The sequence below is a fragment of the Mobula birostris genome, chromosome 2 (genome assembly GCF_030028105.1).
Source record: "Mobula birostris isolate sMobBir1 chromosome 2, sMobBir1.hap1, whole genome shotgun sequence".
Classification (NCBI taxonomy): Eukaryota; Metazoa; Chordata; class Chondrichthyes; order Myliobatiformes; family Myliobatidae; genus Mobula; species Mobula birostris.
Genome location: NC_092371.1, coordinates 134042134 through 134068780, shown reverse-complemented (window position 1 = coordinate 134068780; position 26647 = coordinate 134042134). Strand labels below are relative to the sequence as shown.

The window sequence follows — 26647 nt, the reverse complement described above, 5'->3', positions numbered from 1 at the left end:
ATTTTTTGAAGGTTCCCTAGCCTTATGGTAGTGTCTGACTTCCTGCATCTGGTATAATTTTGTAAATGAAAATTTTATCATTTATATCTTCTGGCTTGTCCAGTAAACTATGCCATCTTTCAAGGGTTAACAGTACAAAACTACTCATAGAGCATGGATACATCATTTTGCAACAACCTGCCCTTGCCATCCACAGTGCCCACCCAGCTAGTCTCAAATTCCTATATTCTTCCCATATACCTCTTAAGTCCTGCCCTTCCATGTACCTATTCATAACTTCTTAAATAACACTATTGTGGCTTCTTTAGCCATTGAATCTGGCAGCTCATTCTATACAGTCACCACTGCGTGAAAAAGTTGCAGTTATATAAGTTGTTGATGAGGCCGCACTTTGGAGTATTGTGTACAGTTTTTGATCACCTTATTATAGAAAAGACATGTTTAATTTGGAAAGAGTGCAGAAAAGATTTACGAGGATATTGCCAGGACTAGAAGGTCTGAGTTACAGGGAAAGAATAGCCATGCTAGGTCCTTATTAAAAATGAGGGGTGACTTTATAGAAGTGTTTAAGCCTATGAGAGGCATAGATAAGATGGATGGTAACAATCTTTATCCCGGGATAATGACGTCCAAAACCAGGGATATAGGTTTAAGGCGAGAAGCTTTTTAAGCCTGATAACAGGCACTTCAGTACTGTTTCCTGTGACTGACTCAGTTGGAGTTGGACATTCCAAACCAGGGATGTGTGAAAAGAACTACTTTTTAAAATCAGGGCAGCAATCGAGATTTTAAAGGCAAAGGATTGCGGCAGTTTCTCTGAGTTGAGGAGTGACCAATTAGCAAGAGGGATTCATTTGAGAGGACCAATAAGAATACTTCAAGTGCAAGTGGAGTGGCAGTTCTTGTGAGTGCACCAGTCTTTAGAGTGGCTTTGGCTCATCAGGGTTGGGCGAGATAAATTGTCTTGTAAGTTACTCTCTCCCTGTTCATTCCTCAGCTATTAATCATATTATAGTGAGAATGGCTCCACAGGCGGTGTTTAGTCTGTGTGGATTGTAAGAATTGAATTGAATTGACTTTATTTCTTACATCATTCACATACATGAGGAGTAAAAATCTTTATGTTATCTCTCTGTCTGAATGTGCAATTTATAGTAATTTGTAATAAATAATATGTACAACAGGACAGTCAATATAGCATAGAAATACAACTGTATCTGCATGAATTAATCAGTCTGATGGCCTAGTAGAAAAAGCTGTCCCGGAGCCTGTTGGTCTTGGCTTCTATGCTGCAGTACCGTTTCCTGGATGGTAGCAACTGGAAGTTTGTGGTTGGGGTGACTTGGGTCCTCAATGATTCTTTGGGCCCTTTTTACACAACTGTCTCTGTAGATGTCCTGAATAGTGGGAAGTTCACATCTACAGATGCTCTGGGCTGTCCACACCACTCTCTGCAGAGTCCTGTTATCAAGGTAAGTACAGTTCCCATAGCAGGCAGTGATGCAGCCAGTCAGGATGCTCTCAATTGTACCCCTGTAGAAAGTCCTTAGGATCTGGGGACTCATGCCAAACTTCTTCAACCGTCTGAGATGAAAGAGGAGCAGTTGTGTTTTTTTCCCACCGCACAGCTGCTATGTACAGATCACATGAAATCCTCATTTGTGTGTATGCTGAGGAATTTGAAGCTGTTCACCCTCTCAGCCTCAGCTCCATTGATGTCAACAAGAGCTAGCCTGTCTCCATTCCTCCTGTAGTCCACAATCAGCTCCTTTGTTTTTGCAATATTGAGGGAGAGTTTGTTTTCTTGACACCACTGAGTCAGGGTAATGACTTACCTGTTGGCTGCCTCGTTATTATTTGAGATAAGGACAATCAATGAAGTATCATCAGCAAATTTAATTAGCAGATTGGAGCTGAGGGCGGCAACACAGTCATGGGTATACAGAGAGTAAAGGTGGGGGCTTAGGACACAGTCCTGAGGGGCATCTGTGTTGAGGGTCGGGGGTAGAGGTGAGGGAGCCAACTCTTATCACCTGCAGTCGATCTGTCAGGAAGTCCAGGATCTAGCTGTATAAGGCAGGGTGAAGGCCAAGGTCTCTGAGCTTCTTGTCAAGCCTGGAGGGAATTATGGTGTTGAATGCTGAACTGTAGTTCAAGAACAGCATTGTCACGTAAGCATCCTTCTTCTCCAGATGTGCAAGGATGGTGTGTAGAGCTGTGGCTGTTGCGCCATCTATTGATCGGTTGTGTCAGTAGGTGAATTGTAAGGAGTCCATTATGGGTGATAGCATGTTGTATATATAGCCCTTGACCAGTCTCTCAAAGCATTTGTTTATTATTGAAGTGAATGCGACAGGAAGCCACTCATTCAGACATGTTACCTTGGTTTTGTTTTTGGTACAGGAAGAATGGTGGATGTTTTGAAGCAGAAAGGCACTCTACACTGGGAGAGGGAGAGATTTAAAAATGTCTATAAACACACCTGCCAGTTGTGCCATGCACATCCTAAGTACCCGCCCTGGGATGCTGTCTGGTCCCGCAGCCTTGCGACTGTCTACTCGTTGGAAACCCCGATGTACTTCAGCCTCAGAGGTGACTAAGCTGCAGGTCGCTTTGGCGGCTCTTCTCAGGGGCTCAGTGTTGGCGACATCGAACTGAGTGAAAAAAAGATTTAGTTCATCTGGGAGAGAGGCAGCGATGTTGGCAGCACCATTGCACTTATCTTTGAAGTCTGCGATCGTGTGCAGACCTTGCCATAAGTTGCGTGTGTTGTTGGAGGAGAGTTGTGTTGGATCTTGTCCCTGTCGTTTCGCTGCCTTAATGACTTTGTGTAGATCGTAGCTGCATTTCTGGAGTTCCTGTTGTTTACCAGCAATGTAAGCTCTCTCTCATGCGGTAAGTGCTGTTCACATGGAACTGTTGATCCAGGGTTTCTGGTTTGGATAGATCCTGACCGCTTTTTGGGGGACGATATCCTTGATGCAATGTCCTGGATGAAGCTCGTGACCTCTTCCATGAACTTGGAGGTATCCTTGTCACGAAGACATTCCAGTTGACTTCATCAAAGCATTCCTGTAGCATGGAGACCAATTGGTCAGACCAACAGTGGATGGTTTTAACTATGGCAGCCTCTTGTTTCAGCTTCTGCCTGTACATCAGCAGAAGCAAGATGGAGGAGTGATCTGACTTCCCAAACGGCAGACAGAGGAGTGCTTTGTAAGCATTGCGGAAGGGAGAGCAGCAGTGGTTGAGTGTGCTATCTCCCCGTGTGCTCACCTGGATGTGTTGACAAAACTTTGGAGAGACTTTAGATAGCAATGCTCTATTAAAGTCTCTGGCAATGATGAAGGCAGCCTCTGGGTGTACATTCTCTAGGTGCAGATGGTCTTGTACAGTTCCTTGAGAGCCAGGTCAGTATCAGCTTGCGGCAGAATATACACAGCTGTGATAATAACAGCCATAAACTCCCTAGACAGTGAAAAGGTCTACACGGCAGCACAAGGTATTCCAAATCCGAGGAAACAAAAGGATTTGAGAGCATGCACATTCCAGGCATCGCACCAAGCATTATTGACTATGAACCATACCCCACCTCCTTTACTCTTCCCAGAGAGGTTTTTAGATCTGTTCACCTGGAACAGAGAGAACCCAGATGGCTCAATGGCGTGATCCGGTATTCATCCTCCGTCAGCCAGGTCGCCACAAAGCACAGAACGTTACATTCCTTTGTTTCCCGCTGATAGGAGATCCTGGCTCTCAATTTGCACAGCTTATTGTCCAGGGACTTCCAGTCTCACAGATAAACACATTTGCGCCAGGTGCACTGAGCTGCAGTTCTTGAGAGAATGTATTAGAGAAATGGAGCTGCAGCTCGACGACCTTCAACTCAGATAGGAGAATGAGGAGTGATAGACAGGAGCTACAGGGTGGTAGTTATCCTTAGATTGCAGGAGACAGGTAACTAGGTGACTGTCAGAAGGAGGGGAAATGCACAGCCAGTGCAGAGTGCACATGTGGCTGTTCCCTTTAAAAATAAGTATATAAATTTAGATAGGAGATTCTTTAGTCAGATGAACAGAGACGAAGTTCTGGGGGCATGATAGAGACACCCAGATGGTACGTTGTCTCCCTGGTGCCAGAATCAGGGATGTCTCAGATCGTGTCCATGGCATTCTCAAGCAGCCAGAAGACTTAGAACATATTGGTACCAATTACATGAGTAGATAAGGTGAGGAGTCATGAAGAGAGATTTTAGGTAGCTGGATAGATAGCTGAGAAACAGGACCTCCAGTGTAGTAATCTTTAGATTACTGCCTTTGCAATGTGTCAGTGAGGGTAAGAATAGGATGATTTGGCAGGTGAATGTGTGGCTGAGGAACTTGTACGGGGGCAGAGGTTCAGATTTGTGGATCTTTTGGATCTCTTCTGGAGAAGGTATGACCTGTACAAAAGGAATGGGTTACACCTGAAACCAAGGGGTCTAATATCCTCATGGGTAGGTTGGGTTTAAACTAATTTGGCAGGAGGATGGGAACCAGAGCGATTGTGCTGCAGATGAGGTAGTCAGTTTACAAACCGAAGCAATGTGTAGTGAGACGCCTAGCAAGGAAAGGCTGGTGATAGGACAAAATTTGCACTTAACAGAATGATTTGCAATGTAAAAGGTGGACATAATTGAAAAGGGTGAATACAAGACTAAAAGAGTTATATTTGAATGTGCACAGTATATGGAATAAGGTTGATGAAGTAGCGCAGTTATAGATTGGCAAGTATGATGTTGTAGGCATCACTGAATCATGGCTGAAAGTGGATTATATCTGGGATCTGAATGTGCAAGGTTACACATTGTATCGAAAGGATAGGCAGGAAGTCAGAGGGGGGTGCCATGGCTCTGTTGGTAAAAAATGAAATTTAATCATTAGAAAAAGGTGACATTGGGTTAGAAGGTGTTTAATCATTATGGATGGAGCTAAGGAACTGCAAGGGTAAAATGACCCAGGTGAGAGTTACATACAGATTCCTCTTGTACAGGATTCCTTAAAGATTAATTTGCTGGTTGAGTCTGTGGTAGGAAGGCAAATGCAATGTTAGCATTCATTTCAAAAGGACTAGAATATAGATGAGAGAATGTAACTTCGGTACTTTATAAAGTACTGCTCACTTGGAGTATTGTGAGTAGATTTGGGCCCTTTTCTTAGAAAAGATGTATTGAAACTGGAGAGGGTTCAAAGGAGGTTTATGAATATGATTCCAGGATTGAATGGCTTGTCATATGAAGAGTGTTTGATGGCTCTGGGGCTGTATGCACAGGAAGTCAGAAGAATGAGGGGTGACCTCACTGAAGCCTATCGAATGGTGAAAGGCCTTGATAGAGTGGATGTGAAGAGGATGTTTCCTATGGTGGGAGAGTCTAAGACCAGAGACCACAGCCTCTGAATAGAGGGGCATCCTTTTAGAATGGAGATGAGGAGGAATTTCTTAAGCCAGAGAGTGATGATTATGTGGAATTCTTTGCCACAGGCAGCTGTGGAGGTCAAGTCTTTTTCTTTATGTATATTAAAGGCAGAGGTTGATAGATTATTGATTGGTCAGGGTATGAAGGGATACGGGGAGAAGGCAGGAGATTGGGGCTGAGAGGGAAAAAAATCAATTTGCCATGATGAAATGGTGAAGCAGACTGGATGGGCCAAATGGCCTAATTCTGTTTCAGTATCTTATTGTCTTATATTCTAGAGCTCAGCATTGTCTGGATGAAAATTTCTTTCTCAGATCTCCTGTAAATTTCTTACCTCTCAACTTAAACCTGTCTCCTCAGATCTTAAACACCTCTGCTTTGAGGATGTGTTTCTTACTATCCACCCTATTGCTGCTTCTCCTAATTTTATATATTCCTCTTTCTTATTATGCACTGTTTCCCTGCACCTGCTAATTTTGTATACTTCTCTCAGATCTCACAGGCTCCTCTGCTCGAAGGGAAAAAATTCAGCATATCATCTCCGCTTAGGAGACATTCTGTGAATGTACCTTTTCCAGTGCCAATCATGTCCCTCATAAAGTGTTGTGACCAGAACTGCACACATTTTTCCAGCTGTGGCTTAACCATTGTTCCAGTATTTTATAAAGTTGTACCAAGATCTTCATGCTTTTATATTCTCTCAAGAGCAGATCAGTGATCTGCCATGCAACCCGCCACCTACAAATGATAGAATGCACAGATGCAGTGAAACATAAAAAAAACATAGAAAATAGGTGCAGGAGTAGGCCATTCGGCCCTTCGAGCCTGCACCGCCATTCAGTATGATCATGGCTGATCATCCAACTCAGAACCCTGTACCAGCCTTCCCTCCATACCCACTGATCCCTTTAGCCACAAGGGCCATATCTAACTCCCTCTTAAATATAGCCAATGAACTGGCCTCAACTATTTCCTGTGGCAGAGAATTCCACAGATTCACCACTCTCTGTGTGAAGAAGTTTTTCCTAATCTCGGTCCTAAAAGGCTTCCCCTTTATCCTCAAACTGTGACCCCTCGTTCTGAACTTCCCTAACATCGGGAACAATCTTCCTGCATCTAGCCTGTCCAATCCCTTTAGGATTTTATACGTTTCAATAAGATCCTCCCGCAATCTTCTAAATTCCAACGAGTATAAGCCTAGTCGATCCAGTCTTTCATCATATGAAAGTCCTGCCATCCCAGGAATCAATCTGGTGAACTTTCTTTGTACTCTCTCTATGGCAAGGATGTCTTTCCTCAGATTAAGGGACCAAAACTGCACACAATACTCCAGGTGTGGTCTCACCAAGGCCTTGTACAACTGCAGTAGTACCTCCCTGCTCCTGTACTCGAATCCTCTTGCTATGAATGCCAGCATACCATTTGCCTTTTTCACCGCCTGCTGTACCTGCATGCCCACTTTCAATGACTGGTGTATAATGACACCCAGGTCTCGTTGCACCTCCCCTTTTCCTAATCGGCCACCATTCAGATAATAATCTGTTTTCCTGTTTTTGCCACCAAAATGGATAACTTCACATTTATCCACATTAAATTGCATCTGCCATGAATTTGCCCACTCACCTAACCTATCCAAGTCACCCTGCATCCTCTTAGCATCCTCCTCACAGCTAACACTGCCACCCAGCTTCGTGTCATCCGCAAACTTGGAGATGCTGCATTTAATTCCCTCATCCAAGTCATTAATATATATTGTAAACAACTGGGGTCCCAGCACTGAGCCTTGCGGTACCCCACTAGTCACTGCCTGCCATTCTGAAAAGGTCCCGTTTATTCCCACTCTTTGCTTCCTGTCTGCCAACCAATTCTCTATCCACTTCAATACCTTACCCCCAATACCGTGTGCTTTAAGTTTGCACACTAATCTCCTGTGTGGGACCTTGTCAAAAGCCTTTTGAAAATCTAAATATACCACATCCACTGGTTCTCCCCTATCCACTCTACTAGTTACATCCTCAAAAAATTCTATGAGATTCGTCAGACATGATTTTCCTTTCACAAATCCATGCTGACTTTGTCCGATGATTTCACCGCTTTCCAAATGTGCTGTTATCACATCTTTGATAACTAACTATAGCATTTTCCCCACCACCGATGTTAGGCTAACCGGTCTATAATTCCCCGGTTTCTCTCTCCCTCCTTTTTTAAAAAGTGGGGTTACATTAGCCACCCTCCAATCCTCAGGAACTAGTCCAGAATCTAACGAGTTTTGAAAAATTATCACTAATGCATCCACTATTTCTTGGGCTACTTCCTTAAGCACCCTGGGATGCAGACCATCTGGTCCTAGGGATTTATCTGCCTTTAATCCCTTCAATTTACCTAACACCACTTCCCTACTAACATGTATTTCCCTCAGTTCCTCCATCTCACTGGACCCTCTGTCCCCTACTATTTCCAGAAGATTATTTATGTCCTCCTTAGTGAAGACAGAACCAAAGTAGTTATTCAATTGGTCTGCCATGTACTTACTCCCCATAATCAATTCACCTGTTTCTGTCTGTAGGGGACCTACATTTGTCCTAACCAATCTTTTTCTTTTCACATATCTATAAAAGCTTTTACAGTCAGTTTTTATGTTCCCTGCCAGTTTTCTCTCAATCTTTTTTCCCTTTCCTAACTAAGCCCTTTGTCCTCTTCTGCTGGACTCTGAATTTCTCCTAGTCCTCAGGTGAGCCACTTTTTCTGGCTAATTTGTATGCTTCTTCTTTGGAATTGATACTATCCCTAATTTCCCTGGTCAGCCACGGGTGCACTACCTCCCTTGATTTATTCTTTTGCCAAGCTGGGATGAACAATTGTCGTAGTTCATCCATGTGATCTTTAAATGCTTGCCATTGCATATCCACCGTCAACCCTTTAAGTGTCATTTGCCAGTCTATCTTAGCTAATTCATGTCTCATACCTTCAAAGTTACCCTTCTTTAAGTTCAGAACCTTTGTTTCTGAATTAACTATGTCACTCTCCATCTTAATGAAGAATTCCACCATATTATGGTCACTCTTACCCAAGGGGCCTCTCACGACAAGATTGCTAATTAACCCTTCCTCATTGCTCAATACCCAGGCTAGAATAGCCTGCTCTCCAGTTGGTTCCTCGACATGTTGGTTCAAAAAACCATCCCGCATGCATTCCAAGAAATCCTCTTCCTCAGCACCCTTACCAATTTGGTTCACCCAATCTATATGTAGATTGAAGTCACCCATTATAACTGCTGTTCCCTTATTGCACACATTTCTAATTTCCTGTTTAATACCATCCCCAACCTCATTACTACTGTTAGGTGGCCTGTACACAACTCCCAACAGCGTTTTCTGCCCCTTACTGTTATGCAGCTCTACCCATATCGATTCCACATCGTCCTGGCTAATGTCCTTCCTTTCTATTGCGTTAATCTCCTCTCTAACCAGCAATGCTACCCCACCTCCTTTTCTTTCATGTCTATCCCTCCTGAATATTGAATATCCCAGAATGTTGAGCTCTCATCTTTGGTCACCCTGGAGCCATGTCTCTGTGATCCCAACTATATCATATTCACTAATAACAATCTATACTTTTAATTCATCTACCTTGTTACGAATGTTCCTTGCATTGACACACAAAGCCTTCAGGCTCTCTTTTACAACACTCTTAGCCCTTGTACAATTATGTTGAGAAGTGGCCCTTTTTGATTTTTGCCCTGGATTTGCCGGCCTGCCACTTTTACTTTTCACCTTACTACTTTTTGCTTCTACCCTCATCTTACACCCCTCTGTCTCTCTGCACTGGTTCCCATCCCCCTGTTGTGAACTAACCTCCTCTCTCCGAGTCTCTTTAATTTGATTCCCACCCCCCAACCATTCTAGTTTAAAGTCACCTTATTAGCCCTCGCAAATCTCCCCGCCAGCAGGATATTGGTCCCCCTAGGAAGGAGGGCATCCTTGATATAAATATATAAAATGTAAAAATTTTTTTAACACTTCCTTGTCCTTCTGCACTGAACATGAGGAACTTATCCATGACCCTAAGGCATTATTTTCCCTATCCATCCTGCTTGAAAAATTGACAGTAATTTTTTGTTTCATTTTTATTTTGTAATCCTCTATTCCTTTATGCAGTTTAGGGTTATTAATTATAACAATAGCATAATGGATGAAGGGTTACTTATTAATTTAGTTTCACTTGCAAATTATAGCTGGGATATATCTAACCCCAGATTCTGTTTCCATCCAAGTAATTACACATTTTGATTATTTACAATGTGCTATAATTTTGTGTACTTGCTGGTAGGAAGAGCTTAGTGATGCACACAGTAACCTTAAATTGACAATATTGCTTTGAACACATTTACTATTATTTGCTGTACATAAAGAAAAGTATATATCACTTTTGAATTTTTTTTATCCATTTCGATTCACTATTTTTATCATTTATTGTAATTTTATGTGGCTGACTCATTAGTATTGAAAAAGCACAGCTAGGAGAGCCAGTTTCAATTCTGATCATGTGCTGTTTGTGTAGATTTACTCTGGGTGTCTGGATTCCTCTCATATCCCACACCATATGGGTTAATTGAGTACTGTAAATTGTCTCTAGTTGTGTAGGTAAATGATAGAATTTTGGGTAAAATGATGATGTGTGGAAAATAAAATGAGTTTAATGTAATGGGTGATTGATGGTCGACGGGAACTTGGTGGGCTGAAGGATGCATTTCTGTACTGTATCTCTTTTATGTTTAATGAAACTTCACTAAGTTCAAAAAATTCAAATTACAAAGTAATTTTTATATCAAAGTACATGCACAAGCATACTCAATAAATCCATAATAGAATCAATGAAGGCTCCACCAACTTGGGCATTCAACCAGTGTGCAAAAGACCACAAACTGTGCAAATACAAAAAGAAAGAAAATAAATGAATAAATAAGCAAGCAATAAATATCAAGAACATGAGATGAAGAGTCCTTGGGTTATGGGAACCTTTCAATGATGGAACAAGTGCAGTGGAATGAAGTTATCCCCTTTGGTTCAAGAGCCTGATGGGTGAGGGATGATAATATGGTGGTGTGAGTCCTGAGGCTCCTGTACCTTCTTTCTGATGTTAGTAGTGAGAAGAGAACATGACCTGGGTTCTTATAGGAAAGTGCTGAAATAAAAATGTATTAAATAATGTGATGGAGTAATATAAGTGTGATATTTGCTGTTGGTTCCAGGTAACTGATTTGCGAGAGAGACATATTGATAAGGTATTGGATGAAATAGCCCAAACAACTATAATCAAACTACCAGAAGATCAGGCCTTAACTTTGGAAGAAATACTTGCATTCAGTGAGGTAATATTCTGCTAAATAATTTTAACATAAGTAGTTGGAATTCAGATTTATGTCAATTCAAAACTAGGTTTGTCAATTATTGGCAATATTTAGCAGGATTAACATGATTGCATTGATTGATAGAGTTGAACAGCATAGAAACAGACTGAACAAACAACCACATCCATGCCAAGTGCTTTGCTCATCTATACTAGCTCCATTCTCCTCTACACTCTGATGCAAACATATCCTTCCTATAAGTGCACACAATATTTCACTTTCTGAGGAGAAAGAGGCAAGTGAGGCTCCCTCTCCTCCATTTTAGCAATTTTTTACTGCAACACCATCAAGAGTGCCCTGACCAGCTGCATCATCATCTGGTATGGGAATTGCAAGGCATCTGACCACAATTCCTTACAAAGGATTGCAAGGACTGCTGAGAGGATCATCGGGGTCTCTCTCTCTCTCTCTCTCTCTCACCCATTAGAGATACTTATCAGGAGCACTCTGTACACAGAGCCCATAGCACTGTCAGTGATCCCTCCCATCTGTCCAACAATCCCTTTGACCTCTACCATCAGGCAGGAGATACCTTAGCATTAGACAAGAACAGTTAGGATGGGAAACAGCTTCTTTCTCCAGGACATAAGACTACTGAGCTCCCTGACACCACCAGGTCTCATCACATGTGAATTGCCAGTAGTATTATACTTATAACTTTTTAATTTGAATCATTAATGCACCTTATTATTTGGTAATTTATCTGTTGTAATATTACTTTATGTGTGTGAGTTATATGTTCCATCTTGTCCACCTTGGTCTGTAGGAACATTTGACATGTGTACAGTTAAATGGCAATAAACTTCAACTTGAAATGCAGTCTAACCAGTATTTTAAAGTTGCAACTTAACATCCTAACTTTTATATTCTGTTCTCTGAATTATAAAAGAAAGCACATCAGATACATTCTTCACTGCCCTCTCTACAATGCATTCCTCTTTCGAACATTCTTTAACGACTTGTCACTTACTGTACATCCTATATTTGACTTTGTAAAATACATTATCATGCATTTGTCAGAAGTAAATTACATTAGCTAATGCTCTGCCCAAATTTGCATTAATTTATATCCTGCTGTAACTTTAAACTGTCTTCCTTACTATCCACAACAGCACCAACTTCTGTATTGTTACTAATAAGATCACCTACATTGATTCACATCCAAGTTACAAAGATACTTCACAAAATCAAGGGGCCCAATACTGATTCCTGCGGTATACCACTGGTCACAGATTCCAGACAAAAAATATATTTCCATTACTACACGCTACCTTATATCATCAAGCCAATGTTGCCTTCCAATTAGCTATCTTGCCTTGGTTCCCTTAAGTCTTAATCTTTTAGACCAACATAATATGCAGAACCTTGTCAAATGCCTTATTAAAAATCGATAGAGACAAGATCTATCATCCTGCCTTCATAGTCTTCATAATTAGTTCCTCAAAAAACTTGATCAAATTAGTGAGGCAGGTTTTCCTTCACGTAAAGCCGTGCTGACTAACTGTGATCTGTCACTGCCTTTACAAATATGCATAAATCCTATCCTTCAGGATTTTCTCTAGTAATTACCCTATCATTGGTGTCAAGCTAACCAGTCTGTGGTTACCTGCCTTATCCTTTTTTCGGAGTTATTTAGATTTGTTTTTATTTATAGATAATTAACTTACTAACTGGTACATCTTTGGAATGTGGGAGGAAACCAGAGCAGCCAGAGGAAGCCCATGTGGTCATTGGGAGAATGTACAGTCTCCTCTCAGACACTGTTGGGAATTGAACCTGGATCGCTGGCTCAGTAATAGTATTATGTTAACCACTATACTACCATGCTGCCAAATAAAGGAACAACAGTCTAATACTAGAGCAGGGGTAGGCAACCTACGGCCCACGATCAAATATTGAGATACTATGCTTATGCGGCCCGCGAGCGATTTTTCCTTATTCTGAGTGTTGCACGTGACCACACTGATGGACATGCATGGCGTCTCGTTACACTGGCCCCAGGTTCCGTTTCGTTCCAAACCAAACACTGGTATATACGAATGACGGGAAGGCAGACTACTTTATTAATAAGTATTTGATACTCTCCGTGCACGTGCAGGTTTTCAGATGGGAATCATTCAAATTTGTAAACAGGAACAGCGTCACTGTGTTTTAACAAGAAATCCATGCTAAATATTCAGATATTTACATGTGATATGATACTGTACTTGTCCACTAACTCGCGTTTCGAAAGAAAATCAAAGAAAAAAATTCCAATGGCAATGAATGCAAAACGCAGGAAGGTAGATGCTAAGTGCCGAAAAAGCAGTGAAAATGAAGGAAATACCTGTGCCAGCTACAAGGTCTCAAAACGTATTGCAGAAAAGATGAAGTCTTTTACAAATGGAGAGTTTGTCAAAGAATGTTTACTGGCAGTGGTGGATATTGTTTGTCCTGAAAAGAAATCTTTATTTGCATCTATCAGCCTGTCAGCAAGGACGATCACACAGTGAGTTGAAGAAATGTCAGCAGATGTTAAAAGTTGTTTAAGGGATGCCTACAACGAATTGCATTTTTTTTGCAATTGCACTTGATGAGAGTACAGACTTGACACTTAAGAGACACTGCTCAACTTGCAGTGTTTGTGCGAGGAGTGACCTCAACTTTTCAAATTTTTGAAGAGTTTATTCAATTAATTCCTATGAAGGGCACGGTTACTGGGGCAGGCATTTTTGAAGCTTTGCTGAAAATGATGTCAGAAATGAAACTTAATGTGTCGAAGCTAATTGACATCACAACTGATGGGGCACCAGCAATGGTGGGACAGAAAACTAAACTGAGTTCTTTGATTACTAATTGGCATCCTTGGTTAAGCACAAATGATTTTCTAGCATGTGTTATTCACTAATTTGAGGCAAAACATAACTAGATGTATTTAAATGGATAATTCCCATATTTCAACTTTTTTATGGCATTTATCTGGCCCACAGTCCACTCATTAATACGCGATCCGGCCCACAGAGGCAAAAAGATTGCCAACCCCTGTACGAGAGGGTATGCATTTATAGGGGGGAAAGATTCGAGGGAGATCTGCAAGGCAAGTTTTAAGTTTTTTGTATATAGGAGTAGTGGGTTCCTGGAACACACTGCCAGGAGCAGTGGTGGGGCCTGATAAAACTGAGGCAATTAAAAAAAATAAGATGGGCATATGAGTATGCAGAGAATAAGACATATGCTCATAGAAAGGATTAGGGATCATTAGCTTAAAGAAGGGAGGAGAAGATGGCGACGCGACGCAGCGCGTGCGACCATTCCGAATGAATATCGTATGTGTAACTAGGGGGCCATGCACAATCCAGATTTGATGGAGATAGACATGAGAAGCACGGAGGAACACCTGGAGTAACTTCTGAAATGCCTGCTTTGCTGCCGCTGCTACTGTGCAATCGAGAATCTCCGGAGACGAAGGCCCCAAATCTTCGGCTTTGCCTATTGCTTGTTGCCGGGGCCGGGATCGGAATGCTCAGCAGAGATGGTGCTCGGTGCTCAGTGCTCGGTGCCGGAGAGCTGGTTGGAGGCCCGGAGTTTTCGGACGGACTCGGAGTCGGACTGTGGTCGGATGCTTCCAGTATGCTGCGTCGGCAAGTTGGCGGCGCTGGAGGTTTACCGTCTGCGTGAGATGATGGGACTTTCGAGAGACTTTGAGACTCTTACCGTGCCATGGTCTGTTCATATCAAATTATGGTATTGCTTTGCACTGTTGTAACTATATGTTATAATTTATGTGGTTTTTGTTAGTTTTTAAGTCGGTTTGTCATGTGTTTCCGTAATATCATTCTGGAAAAACATTGTATCATTTCTTAATGCATGCATTACTAAATGACAATAAAAGAGGACTGCGTGTCCTCATAATCTAATCTAATCTAATTAGTTCCACACAACGTCGTGCTCCATAGGAACAGTTCCTGTGCTGTACTGTTCTATGTTCAATATATGCTCTATGTTATAAGCTATTCTCCACACATGGATTATTCTTTTGGTCCCTTAAGGAACCCACTCTTTCTGTGGATAACCCTCTTGCTCTTGATCATTTTCTAGATGCTTAAGGGCTCTCTTTAACCTTACTTGGCAAGGGTATTTAATGTCCTATTTTGCCCTTCTAATTTCTACATACTCTATATTCCTCAACTGCCTCCCTCAATTCCAGTTGGCTATACCTTTTATTTCTTGATCAGATCTACATTTCCTTTGTCATCGAAGATTCCCTAATCTTTCCATAAAACATAGGAGCTAAATTAGGCCATTCAATCCATCGAGTCTGCTCTGCCATACTGTCATCGCTGATCCCGGATCCCACTCAACCCCATACACCTGCCATCTTGCCATATCCTTTGATGTCCTGACTATCAGGAAACTATCAACTTCCACTTTAAATATACACACGGACTTAGGCTCCAATGCAGTCTGTGGCAGAGCATTCCACAGATTTACTACTCTCTGGCTAAAAAATTCCTTCTTACCTCTGTTCTAAAGGGTCGCCCCCCAATTTTGAGGCTGTACCCTCTAGTTATGGATACCCCCACCATAGGAAACATCCTTTCCACATCCACGCTATCTAGTCCTTTCAACATTCGGTAGGTTTCACTGAGGTCCCCACGCATTCTTCTAAATTCCAGTGAGTTACAGGTCCAAAGCAGCCAAATGCTCCTCATATGTTAACCCCTTCATTCCCAGAATCATCCTCGTAAACCTCCTCTGAACTCCCTCCCTTGTGAACACATCCTTTCTGAGATACGGGGCCCAAAACTGTTGACAATACTCCAAGTGCGGCCTGACTAGTGTCTTACATAGGCTCAGGGTTATCTTCTGCTTTTATATTCTATTCCCCTTGAAACAAATGTCAACATTGCATTTGTCTTCTTTACCACAAACTCCACCTGTAAATTAACCGTCTGGGAGTCTTTCACGAGGACTCCCAACTCCTTCTGCACCTCTGATGTTTGAACTTTCTCTCCATTTAGATAATAGTCCGCACTATTGTTCCTTTTACCAAATTGCATTATCATACATTTCCCCTGAGGAACACCACTAGTCACTGGCAGCTAACCAGAAAAGTCCCCTTTTATTCCCACTTGCTGACTCCTGCCTGTCAGCCATGCCAGTATCTTTTGTGTAACACCATCAGATTTTATCTTGTTAAACAGCCTCATGTGTGGCACCCTATCAAATGCCTTCTGAAAATCCAAGTGTATGACACCACTGCCTCTTCTTTGTCCACTCTGCTTGTTACTTCCTTGAAGAACTCTAACAGATTTGTCAGGCAAGATTTCCCTTTACAGAAACCATGCTGACTTTGACTTACTTTATCATTAGTCTCCAAGTACCTCAAAACCTCATTCAATAACCTTTTCGTAGAGTTGCTTGGAGTGTTCTTTTGCCTTCATGGTGTAGTTTTTGCCAGGATACTGACTCACCAGCAGTTGTACCTCTCTCTCTCTCTCTCCGTCTTGTTTTACAACGGTTGGCACCCAGCTTAATAGTGCTTTATCACCACCTTCTGCTCCAGAGTGTGCAATAGACTTACAGTCTAAATCCCTTCACCCAATCACACACCCACACATACCCTAACCTACACTTTATCCTCCCATCTTTGGCCATCCTAGTACCCTATTCCTGTTTATCCGTCATATCCTATAAAAAAAGCCCTGTACCCCTTAAGAAAGCTAAAAATACCCTAACCTGTGCTCTCTCACCCATGCCCAGCAACCCTTTTAATGTGAATTTCTGCACCCCCAATTCCCTTAGTTTAATTCTCATCATCTCTCTCTGTATCCTATACTTCCTGCAACTCAGAACTACATGTTCTCCTGATTCCTCTTCCTGACATTCCTCACACAATCCTGTCTGGTGTTTCCCTATCATTTTCAATGTTTTGTTTAATGCACAGTGCCCCAGCCTTAACCTAGTCCACACAATTTCCTCTCTTCTGTATCCACTACTTACCCTAGTACCTGCAATATTTTTTTGTATTTGATATAAATGCCTCCCTTTCCCCTCCCTGTCCCATCTTTCTTGCCACATTTGATTGATTTTTTCCCAGATTACGCACTTGACCTCTGCTTTACTGATACTAATGTGCATTTCTATATTTTCTTTCTTTACCGCCCTCTTTAACTCATCCACCCTCTCACTTCCCTTCACCCCTACATGTGCTGGAACCCATAGAAATTTTACCAGACCTCCCTGATTTGCAATTCTTGTGACTAACTGAAGGACTTCATAAAGTACATCTTGCTGACTGTTTGAGTGAAAAGACCGTAAACTTGCTAGAACTGAGGATGAATCTGAGTATATCAACGCTTTGACTTGTCTAGCTTTCTCCACCCATTGCAACGCAACCAACATTGCCAGCATCTCCACTGTATACACCCCTAACTTATCAGATGTTCTTCTGCTGATTCCAATTTCTTTTGCTGGTATTACCACCCCAAACTCTGTCACTCCTGTTTCAGGTTCCTTAGCACCATCCGTACAAATCTGAGTATAATCACTATACTTTTCCATCACATGACAGTTAAATGCACTTACCAAATCAGTTTTATATTTTCCTTTCCTTTTTACCTCTAACAAATGCCAGTCTATGTCAGGCCATACAAGCTTCCATGGAGCTACAGACGGATAAACTACTGAAGGACTTATCCTTAGATCAAACACTCCACATTCTTTAGCAATATCATTCCCTACCCGACTAAAGTTATCCCTCTGAAACCCCCCATTTTCCCAGGACTCCTGCAACGCTCCTTTAGCAGAGTGAGAATCATTGTGCCCCTGCAAATTAGCCCAGTAGTTTGCCATCAATTGCATCCTTCTTATTTCCAAAGGCATTACTCCTATTTCTTCCTGTAGGGCTGACACTGGTGATGTTTTAAAAGCCCCACTGCACACTCTCAAAGCCTGAGCCTGAATCACATCCAGTTTCCTTATAAGAGACCTAGCTGCTGATCCATATACTATATTTCCATAGTCCAACACAGATCTCACTAAAGCCACATACATTCTCTTCAACGCTGAACAACTTGCTCCCCATTCTCTACCAGTCAAACATCTCATCACATTTATTACTTTTTTACATTTCTCCTCAATTTTCCTGATGTGGTCTGCCCATGTTAATCGTGAATCAAATATAACTCCCCGAAATTTAAATGATCCAACCCTTTCTAATTGAATCCCATAATCCTTAATTTCTTCCCTACCTCAATTCTTTTCCTGGTGAAAAATACAGTGTGAATTTTTTCTACTGAAAATCTATATCCCCAATCATAACCCCACTCCACCACTTCATCAGTTGCTCTTTGTAGTTTCCTGATTATATGCTCCACGTTCCTGCCTCTTTTCCACAAGGCCCCATCATCTGCAAACAGTGACTTACCTATATCCACTGGTACCTTTGTGAAGACATCATTGATCATAATGATGAAAAGTAACAGGCTAATCACACTACCTTGAGGTGTGCCATTTCCCATTATGTACTTATTCTTAGAGATGGTATATATAATTATCTGGATAGACAGGGTCTGATTAGGAACAGTCAACATTGATTTGTGCGTGGAAGGTCATGTTTGACAAATCTTATTGAATTTTTTGAAGAGGTTACTAGGAAAGTTGACGAGGGTAAAGCAGAGGATGTTGTCTATGTGGATTTCAGTAAGGCCTTTGACAAGGTTCCACAGGGAAGGTTAGTTAGGAAGGTTCAATTGTTAGGTATTAATATTGAAGTAGTAAAATGGATTCAGCAGTGGCTGGATGGGAGACGCCAGAGAGTAGTGGTGGATAACTGTGTGTCAGATTGGAGGCCGATGTCTAGTGGTGTGCCTCAGGGATCTGTACTGGGTCCAATGTTGCTTGTCATATATATTAATGATCTGGATGATGGGGCGGTAAATTGAATGAGTAAGTATGCAGATGATACTAAGATAGCTGGAGATGTGGATAATGAAGTAGGCTTTCAAAGCTTGCAGAGAGATTTAGGCCAGTTAGAAGAGTAGGCTGAAAGATGGCAGATGGAGTTTAATGCTGATAAATGTGAGGTGCTACATTTTGGTAGGACTAATCAAAATAGGACATACATGGTAAATGGTAGGGCATTGAAGAAAGCAGTAGAACAGAAAGGTCTAGGAATAATGGTGCATAGTTCCTTGAAGGTGGAATCTCATGTGGATAGGGTGGTGAAGAAAGCTTTTGGTATGCTGGCCTTTATAAATCAGAGCATTGAGTATAGGAGTTGGGATGTAATGTTGAAATTGTACAAGGCATTGGTGAGGCCAAATTTTGAAGTATTGTGTACAGTTTTGGTCACCGAGTTATAAGAAAGAGGTCAACAAAATAGAGAGAGTACAGAGAAGATTTACTAGAATGTTACCTGGGTTTCATCATCTAAGTTACAGAGAAAGGTTGAACAAGTTGGGTATTTATTCTTGAGGTTATGAGGTTATTGGGGTTATGATTGGGGATATAGATTTTCAGTAGAAAAAACTCACACTTATGTAGAAGGTTGAGGGGGGACTTGATATAGGTATTTAAAATTATGAGGGGGATAGACAGAATTGACATGGATAGGCTTTTTCCATTGAGATTGGGGGAGATTCAAACAAGAGGACATGAGTAGAGAGTTAAAGGACAAAAGTTTAGGGGTAACATGAGGGGGAACTTCTTTACTCAGAGAGTGGTAGCTGTGTGGAACGAGCTTCAGCAGAAGTGGTTGAGGCAAGTTCGATGTTGTCATTTAAAGTTAAGTTGGATAGATATATGGACAGGAAAGGAATGGAGGGTTATGGGCTGAGTGTAGGTCGGTGGGTCTAGATGAGAGTAAGAGTTCGGCATGGACTAGAAGGGCCGAGATGGCCTGTTTCCGTGCTGTAACTGTTATATGGTTATATGGTACTGTTTTGATAATTCTGATCCAATCCAAACTTGAATTTTTCTACCAAACAAAAAATCTTTAATCCAATTAAAAACTCTCCCACCAACCCCCATCTTGTGCAGTTTAATTAATAATCCTTCCTTCCACATCATATCATAGGCTTTTTCAATGTCAAAAAACACTGCAACTACTGATTCTTTATTTGCCTGGGCCTTTCTTATTTCAGTCTCTAACCTTACCACGGAGTCCATGGAATTCTTTCCCTTCCTAAAACCACTCTGATAACTTGCCAACATTCCTCTCTTCTCAAGCTCATATGATAACCTTTCTGTTATCATGCTTTCCATTATCTTACATATATTTGATGTTAATGCTATTGGTCTGTAGCTAGTTGGGTTTTGATGGATTCTTGCCAGATTTCCTTATTGAAATTACTACTGCTTCTTTCCATGCTCTTGGTGATCTTCCCTCCTCCCACACTCTGTTATAAAAATGCAGCACCTTCAAGAACACTCCTTCTCCTAGATATTTTAGCATAACATAGCATATCAGATCTTTCCCTGGGGAGGATGGTCTCGATCTCTTTATTGCTCTCACCATTTCTGCTAACGTAAATGGATCATCAATTACATCATCTATTTCTTCCCTCCTGTTTAACACACCTGGATGTTGACTCATTGTTCTTTCCCTTCTCCTTCTTTCTTCTTCAGACAAATTTTCTGAACTGTGTATCTGTACAAATGACTTGGCCATGATCTCAGCCTTATCCCTACTGGAGATTGCTGTTTCCTCCTCAGATATCATTACTGGATATTCCCATTCCTTTCTATCTCCCCCCATCCTCTTAATCGTTCCTCATACCTCTCCCATAGGTGTTGTTCTTCCTATTTTGTTACAAAAACTCGTCCAACTTGCCCTTTTAGCTTGACGTATAGTGCTTCTCACCACTGCCTGTGCCTTCTTATATTGAATCATATGCTGCATATTATGGTTTCTTTTAACTAGCCTGAATGCTCTACTTCTGTTTTTTACAGCCTGACAACATTCCTCTGTCCACCATGGTACCAGTTTTCTATTCATCCTGTTTTGACTCCTGGGTATAGATCCTTCTGCTGCCATAATAATTAGCAGTTGGACCTTCTAGATGCAGGTGTATTTTTACTATAATCAATTGAAACTCCTTGACTGCACATGGTTATCTCCATTTAACTAATTATGTGATTTCTAAAACCAGTTGGCTACATCTGTGATAATTTGATGTGTCATGTTAAAGGGGGTGAAAACTTAAGCAACCAATTATTTTGTGTTTTATACTTGTTATTAATTTAGGTCACCTTGTAGAGATCTGTTTTCATTTCTGTTGATCAGTGTCATAAAAAGCCAAATTAAATCCACTGTTATCAAACATGAAAACTTCCAAGGGGTCTATACTCTACCTCTGACCTACCACGATGAAGTGTTATGTGGTCTTTCAACTTCTCTTTCTGCATAAACTGATTAGCTCCTTAATTTTATTGACATTAAGTGTGAGAATGTTATTATTGTGCTTTCTCCTTGTCCTTCACAGTAGTTTGGGACATGCTATCAAAGTAGCCTAGGTGAGTAACTGGCAGTGCATTTTGTAGATAGTATGAATTGCAGTGAGCGTATATGCATGCATAAGAAACAGGAGCAAAAGAAAGGACAGTCAGCTGTTAGACCCTGCCTCCCCATTCAATAACCATATAACCATATAACAATTACAGCACAGAAACAGGCCACCTCAGCCCTTCTAGTCCATGCCAAACTCTTACCCTATCCTATTCCCACCGACCTGCACTCAGCCCAAAACCCTCCATACCTTTTCTGTCGATATATCTATCCAATTTAACTTTAAACGACAACATAGAACCTGCCTCAACCACTTCTGCTGGAAGCTCATTCCACACAGCTACCACTCTCTGAGTAAAGAAGTTCCCCCTCATGTTACCCCTAAACTTTTGTCCTCTAATTCTCAACCCATGCCCTCTTGTTTGAATCTTCCCCACTCTCAATGGAAAATGTCTAACCACGTCAACTCTATCAATCTCCCTCATAATTTTAAACACCTCTATCAAGTCTCCCCTCAACCTTCTACGCTCCAAAGAATAAAGACCCAACTTTGTTCAACCTTTCTCTGTAACTTAGGAGATGAAACCCAGGCAACATTTTAGTAAACCTCCTCTGTACTCTCTCAATTTTATTGACATCTTTCCTATAATTCGGTGACCAGAACTGTACACAATACTCCAGATTTGGCCTTACCAATGCCTTGTACAAATTTAACATTACATCCCAACTCCTATACTCTGATTAATAAAGGCCAGCAAACCAAAAGCTTTCTTCACCACCCTATCCACATGAGATTCCATCTTCAGGGAACTATGCACCATTATTCCTAGATCCCTCTGTTCTAAAGCATTCTTTAATGCCCTACCATTTACCATGTATGTCCTATTTTGATTAGTTCTACTAAAATGTAGCGCCTCACATTTTTCAGCATTAAACTCCATCTGCCATCTTTCAGCCCACTTTTCTCACTGTCCTAAATCTCTCTGCATGTTTTGAAAACCCACCTCATTATCCACAACACCATTTATATTAGTATCATAGAAACCATAGAAACTACAGCACAGAAACAGGCCTTTTGGCCCTTCTTGGCTGTGCCGAACCATTTTCTGCCTAGTCCCACTGACCTGCACACGGACCATATCCCTCCATACACCTCCCATCCATGTATCTGTCCAATTTATTCTTAAATGTTAAAAAAGAACCCGCATTTACCACCTTGTCTGGCAGCTCATTCCATACTCCCACCACTCTCTGTGTGAAGAAGCCCCCCCTAATGTTCCCTTTAAACTTTTTCCCCCTCACCCTAAACCCATGTCCTCTGGTTTTTTTCTCCCCTTGCCTCATCTGCATACTTACTAAACCAATTTACCACCCCATCATCCAGATCAGTAAAATATATTGCAAACAACATTGGACCCAGTGCAGATCCTTGAGGCACACTGCTACACACCGTCCTCCAATCTGACACACAGTTATCCACCACTACTCTCTGGCGTCTCCCATCTAGCCACTGCTGAATCCCTTTTATTGCTTCCATATTAATGCCTAACGATTGAACCTTCCTAACTAACCTTCCGTGTGGAACCTTGTCAAAGGCCTTACTGAAGTCCATATAGACAACATCCACCATTTTACCCTCGTCAGCTTTCTTAGTAACCTCATCAAAAAATTCAATAAGATTTGTCAAACATGACCTTCCACACACAAATCCATGTTGACTGTTCCTAATCAGACCCTGTCTATCCATAAAATTATATATAGCATCTCTAAGAATACTTTACATCAATTTACCCACCACTGACGTCAAACTCACAGGCCGATAATTGCCAGGTTTACTCTTAGAACCCTTTTTAAACAATGGAACCACGTGAGCAATACACCAATCCTCTGGCACCATTCCCGTTTCTAATGACATTAGAAATATTTCTGTCAGAGCCCCTGTTATTTCTACACTAACTTCCCTCAAAGTCCTAGGGAATATCTTGTCCGGACCCAGAGACTTATCCACTTTTATATTCCTTAAAAGTGTCAGTACTTCCTCTTCTTTAATTGTCATACTTTCCATAACTACCCTACTTGTTTCCTTTACCTTATACAATTCAATATCCTTCTCCTTAGTGAATACTGAAGAAAAGAAATTGTTCAAAATCTCCCCCATCTCTTTTGGCTCCGCACATAGCAGTCTACTCTGATTCTCCAAGGGACCAATTTTATCCCTCACTATCCTTTTGCCACTAACATAACTGTAGAAACCTTTGAGATTTATTTTCACCTTACTTGCCAAAGCAGCCTCGTATCTTCTTTTAGCTTTTCTAATTTCTTCCTTAAGATTCTTTTTACATTCTTTATATTCCTCGAGTACCTCATTAACTCCAAGCTGCCTATATTTATTGAAGATCTCTCTCTTTTTCTGAACCAAGTTTCTAATATCTCTTGAAATCCATGGCTCTCTCAAACTTTTAACTTTTCCTTTCAACCTAACAGGAACATAAAGATTCTGAACCCTCAAAATTTCACTTTTAAATGACCTCCATTTCTCTGTTACATCCTTCCCATAAAACAAATTTTCCAATCCACTCCTTCTAAATCCTTTCGCATCTCCTCAAAGTTAGCCTTTCTCCAATGAAAAATCTCAATCCCAGGTCCAGTCCTATCCTTCTCCATAATTACACTGAAACTAATTGTATTGTGATCACTGGACCCGAAGTGCTCCCCAACAAATACCTCCGTCACCTGCCCTGTCTCATTCCCTAACAGGAGATCCAAAACTGCCCCTATATGTACCACGACCTCTGGCTCCTCTCCCTCCCACTTCAAGATCTCTTGGACGCAATCAGAAACATCACGGACCCTGGCACCAGGGAGGCAAACTACCATTCGGGTATCCTGACTTCGTCCACAGAATCATCTCTCTGACCCCCTAACTATTGAGTCCCCTATTATTCTTGCCCTCCTCTTCCGTTCCCTATCCTTCTTAGCTACATGGCTAGACTCTGTGCCGGAGGCACGGCCAGTGTTGCTTCCCCCAGGTATGCTGTCCCCCCCAACAGTACTCAAACAGGAGTACTTATTGTCAAGCGGCACTGCCACAGCCACAGGTGTACTGTCTATTACTTCATTCTTCCTATTCTCCCTCCTAACCTTGACCCACTTGTCTGCCTCCCGCAGCTCCGGTGTGACCACCTGCCTGTAACTTCTCTCTATCAACTCCTCACTCTCCCTGATAAGGCGAAGGGCATCGAGCTGCAGCTCCAGTTTCCTAACGCGGTCTCTTAGGAGCTGCATCTCGACACACCTCCATAAGATCATGGACAATCCAGTGTTGGTCTCAACACTACTTCTCTGCTCTTTCCCCTTCAGCTCCCTTGTAGTTCAGACATCTGCTTTGAATATATTTGATGCCCCTGCCTCCATGTCTCCCCAGAGTAGAAAATCCAAGGACTCGTAACACTGAGAAAAGAAATTCCTCCTTATAATGACGACCAGCACTAAGTGCTATCATAAAGAATGGACAATCGTTCCTCTGTTTTCTTCAATGGTTGCATAAGTTCAGCATGTCAACCAGAACTTTGACAAACTTCTATAGATGCACAATAGAGAGTATATTGAACGATTGTAGCATGGGCTCGTATGGAAACACCAATGACCAAGAACAGAATGTCTATAAAATGTGGTGAATACAGTTAGATCCATCACAGGCAAAGCTCTCGCTACCACTGAGCACACCTAAGGAGTGCTACCACAAGAAAGCAGCATCCATCATCAAGGACTTCCACCTTACAACGCATGCTCTATTCTCTGATGCCATCAAGAGCAAGGTACAAGAGCCTCAGGACCCACACCACTAGGTTTAGGAACAATTACCCCTCAATCATCAGACTCTTGAACCAGAGGGGATAAGTTTTTCAACTTCACTCATCCCAATACTGAAATGTTTCCACAATCTATGGACTCGCCTTCAAGGAGTCTTCATCCCATGTTCTTGATATTTATTACCTATTATTATTATTATTATTCTGTTTTTGTATTTGCACAGTTTTTGCATATTGGTTGTTTGTCCTGTTGTGTTGGGTTTTTCATTGATTTTATTGTGTCCCTTTGTATTTACTGTGAATGACCAGAAGAAAATTAATCTCAGATTAGTATATGGTGGCGTATATGAACTTCGATAATAAATTTATTTTGAACTTTGAACTTTAAGCAAGTGGGAATGACTGAAGAGATTGCCTTGTTAATTTTCAAAGCAAATTTCATAAGTTGCCAGCAGTCGTGTTTGAAACAGAATCATTGGCATGTGTCATGAAATTTGTTGTCTTTGCTGCAGCAGTACAATGCAATACATAATAATAGAGAAAAAAAACCATGGATTATAGTGAATATATGCATATTAAATACAAACCCCATTTCCAGAAAAGTTGGGATATTTTCCAAAATGCAATAAAAACAAAAATCTGTGATATGTTAATTCACGTGAACCTTTATTTAACTGACAAAAGTACAAAGAAAAGATTTTCAATAGTTTTACTGACCAACTTAATTGTATTTTGTAAATATACACAAATTTAGAATTTGATGGCTGCAGCACACTCAACAAAAGTTGGGACAGAGTTAAAATAAGATTGAAAAGTGCACAGAATATTCAAGTAACACCAGTTTGGAAGACTCCACATCAAGCAGGCTAATTAGTAGCAGGTGAGGTATCATGACTGGGTATAAAAGTAGCGTCCATCAAAGGCTCAGTCTTTGCAAGCAAGGATGGGTCGTGGCTCACCCCCTTGTGCCAAAATTCGTGAGAGAATTGTTAGTCAGTTCAAAAGGAACATTTCTCAACGCAAGATTGCAGAGAATTTAGGTCTTTCAACATCTACAGTACATAATATTGTGAAAAGATTCAGAGAATTCAGACATCTCAGTGCGTAAAGGACAAGGTTGGAAACCACTGTTGAATGCGTGTGATCTTCGAGCCTCAGGCGGCACTGCCTAGGAAACTGTCATGCTACTGTGACAATTATAGCCACCTGGGCTCGGGAGTACTTCGGAAAACCATTGTCACTCAATACAGTCCATCGCTGCATCCAGAATTGCAACTTGAAACTGTATTATGCAAGGAGGAAGCCATACATCAACTCTATGCAGAAACGCCGGCGAGTTCTCTGGGCCCGAGCTCATCTCAGATGGACCGAAAGATTGTGGAACCGTGTGCTGTGGTCAGATGAGTCCACATTTCAGCTAGTTTTCAGAAAAAATGGGCGTCGAGTTCTCCGTGCCAAAGATGAAAACGACCATCCAGATT

At 41.4% G+C, this 26647-nt stretch overlaps 1 protein-coding gene across 1 annotated transcript in view; it reads left to right on the top strand.

The window, feature by feature from the left end:
• Nucleotides 1–26647, top strand: part of LOC140210901 (dynein axonemal heavy chain 8-like) — a 1093299-nt gene that overhangs the window by 207924 nt on the left and 858728 nt on the right. The window contains exon 20 of the mRNA XM_072280167.1: nt 10707–10826. Coding sequence (XP_072136268.1) covers nt 10707–10826 — 120 coding nt within the window. The remainder of the gene's footprint in view (nt 1–10706; nt 10827–26647) is intronic.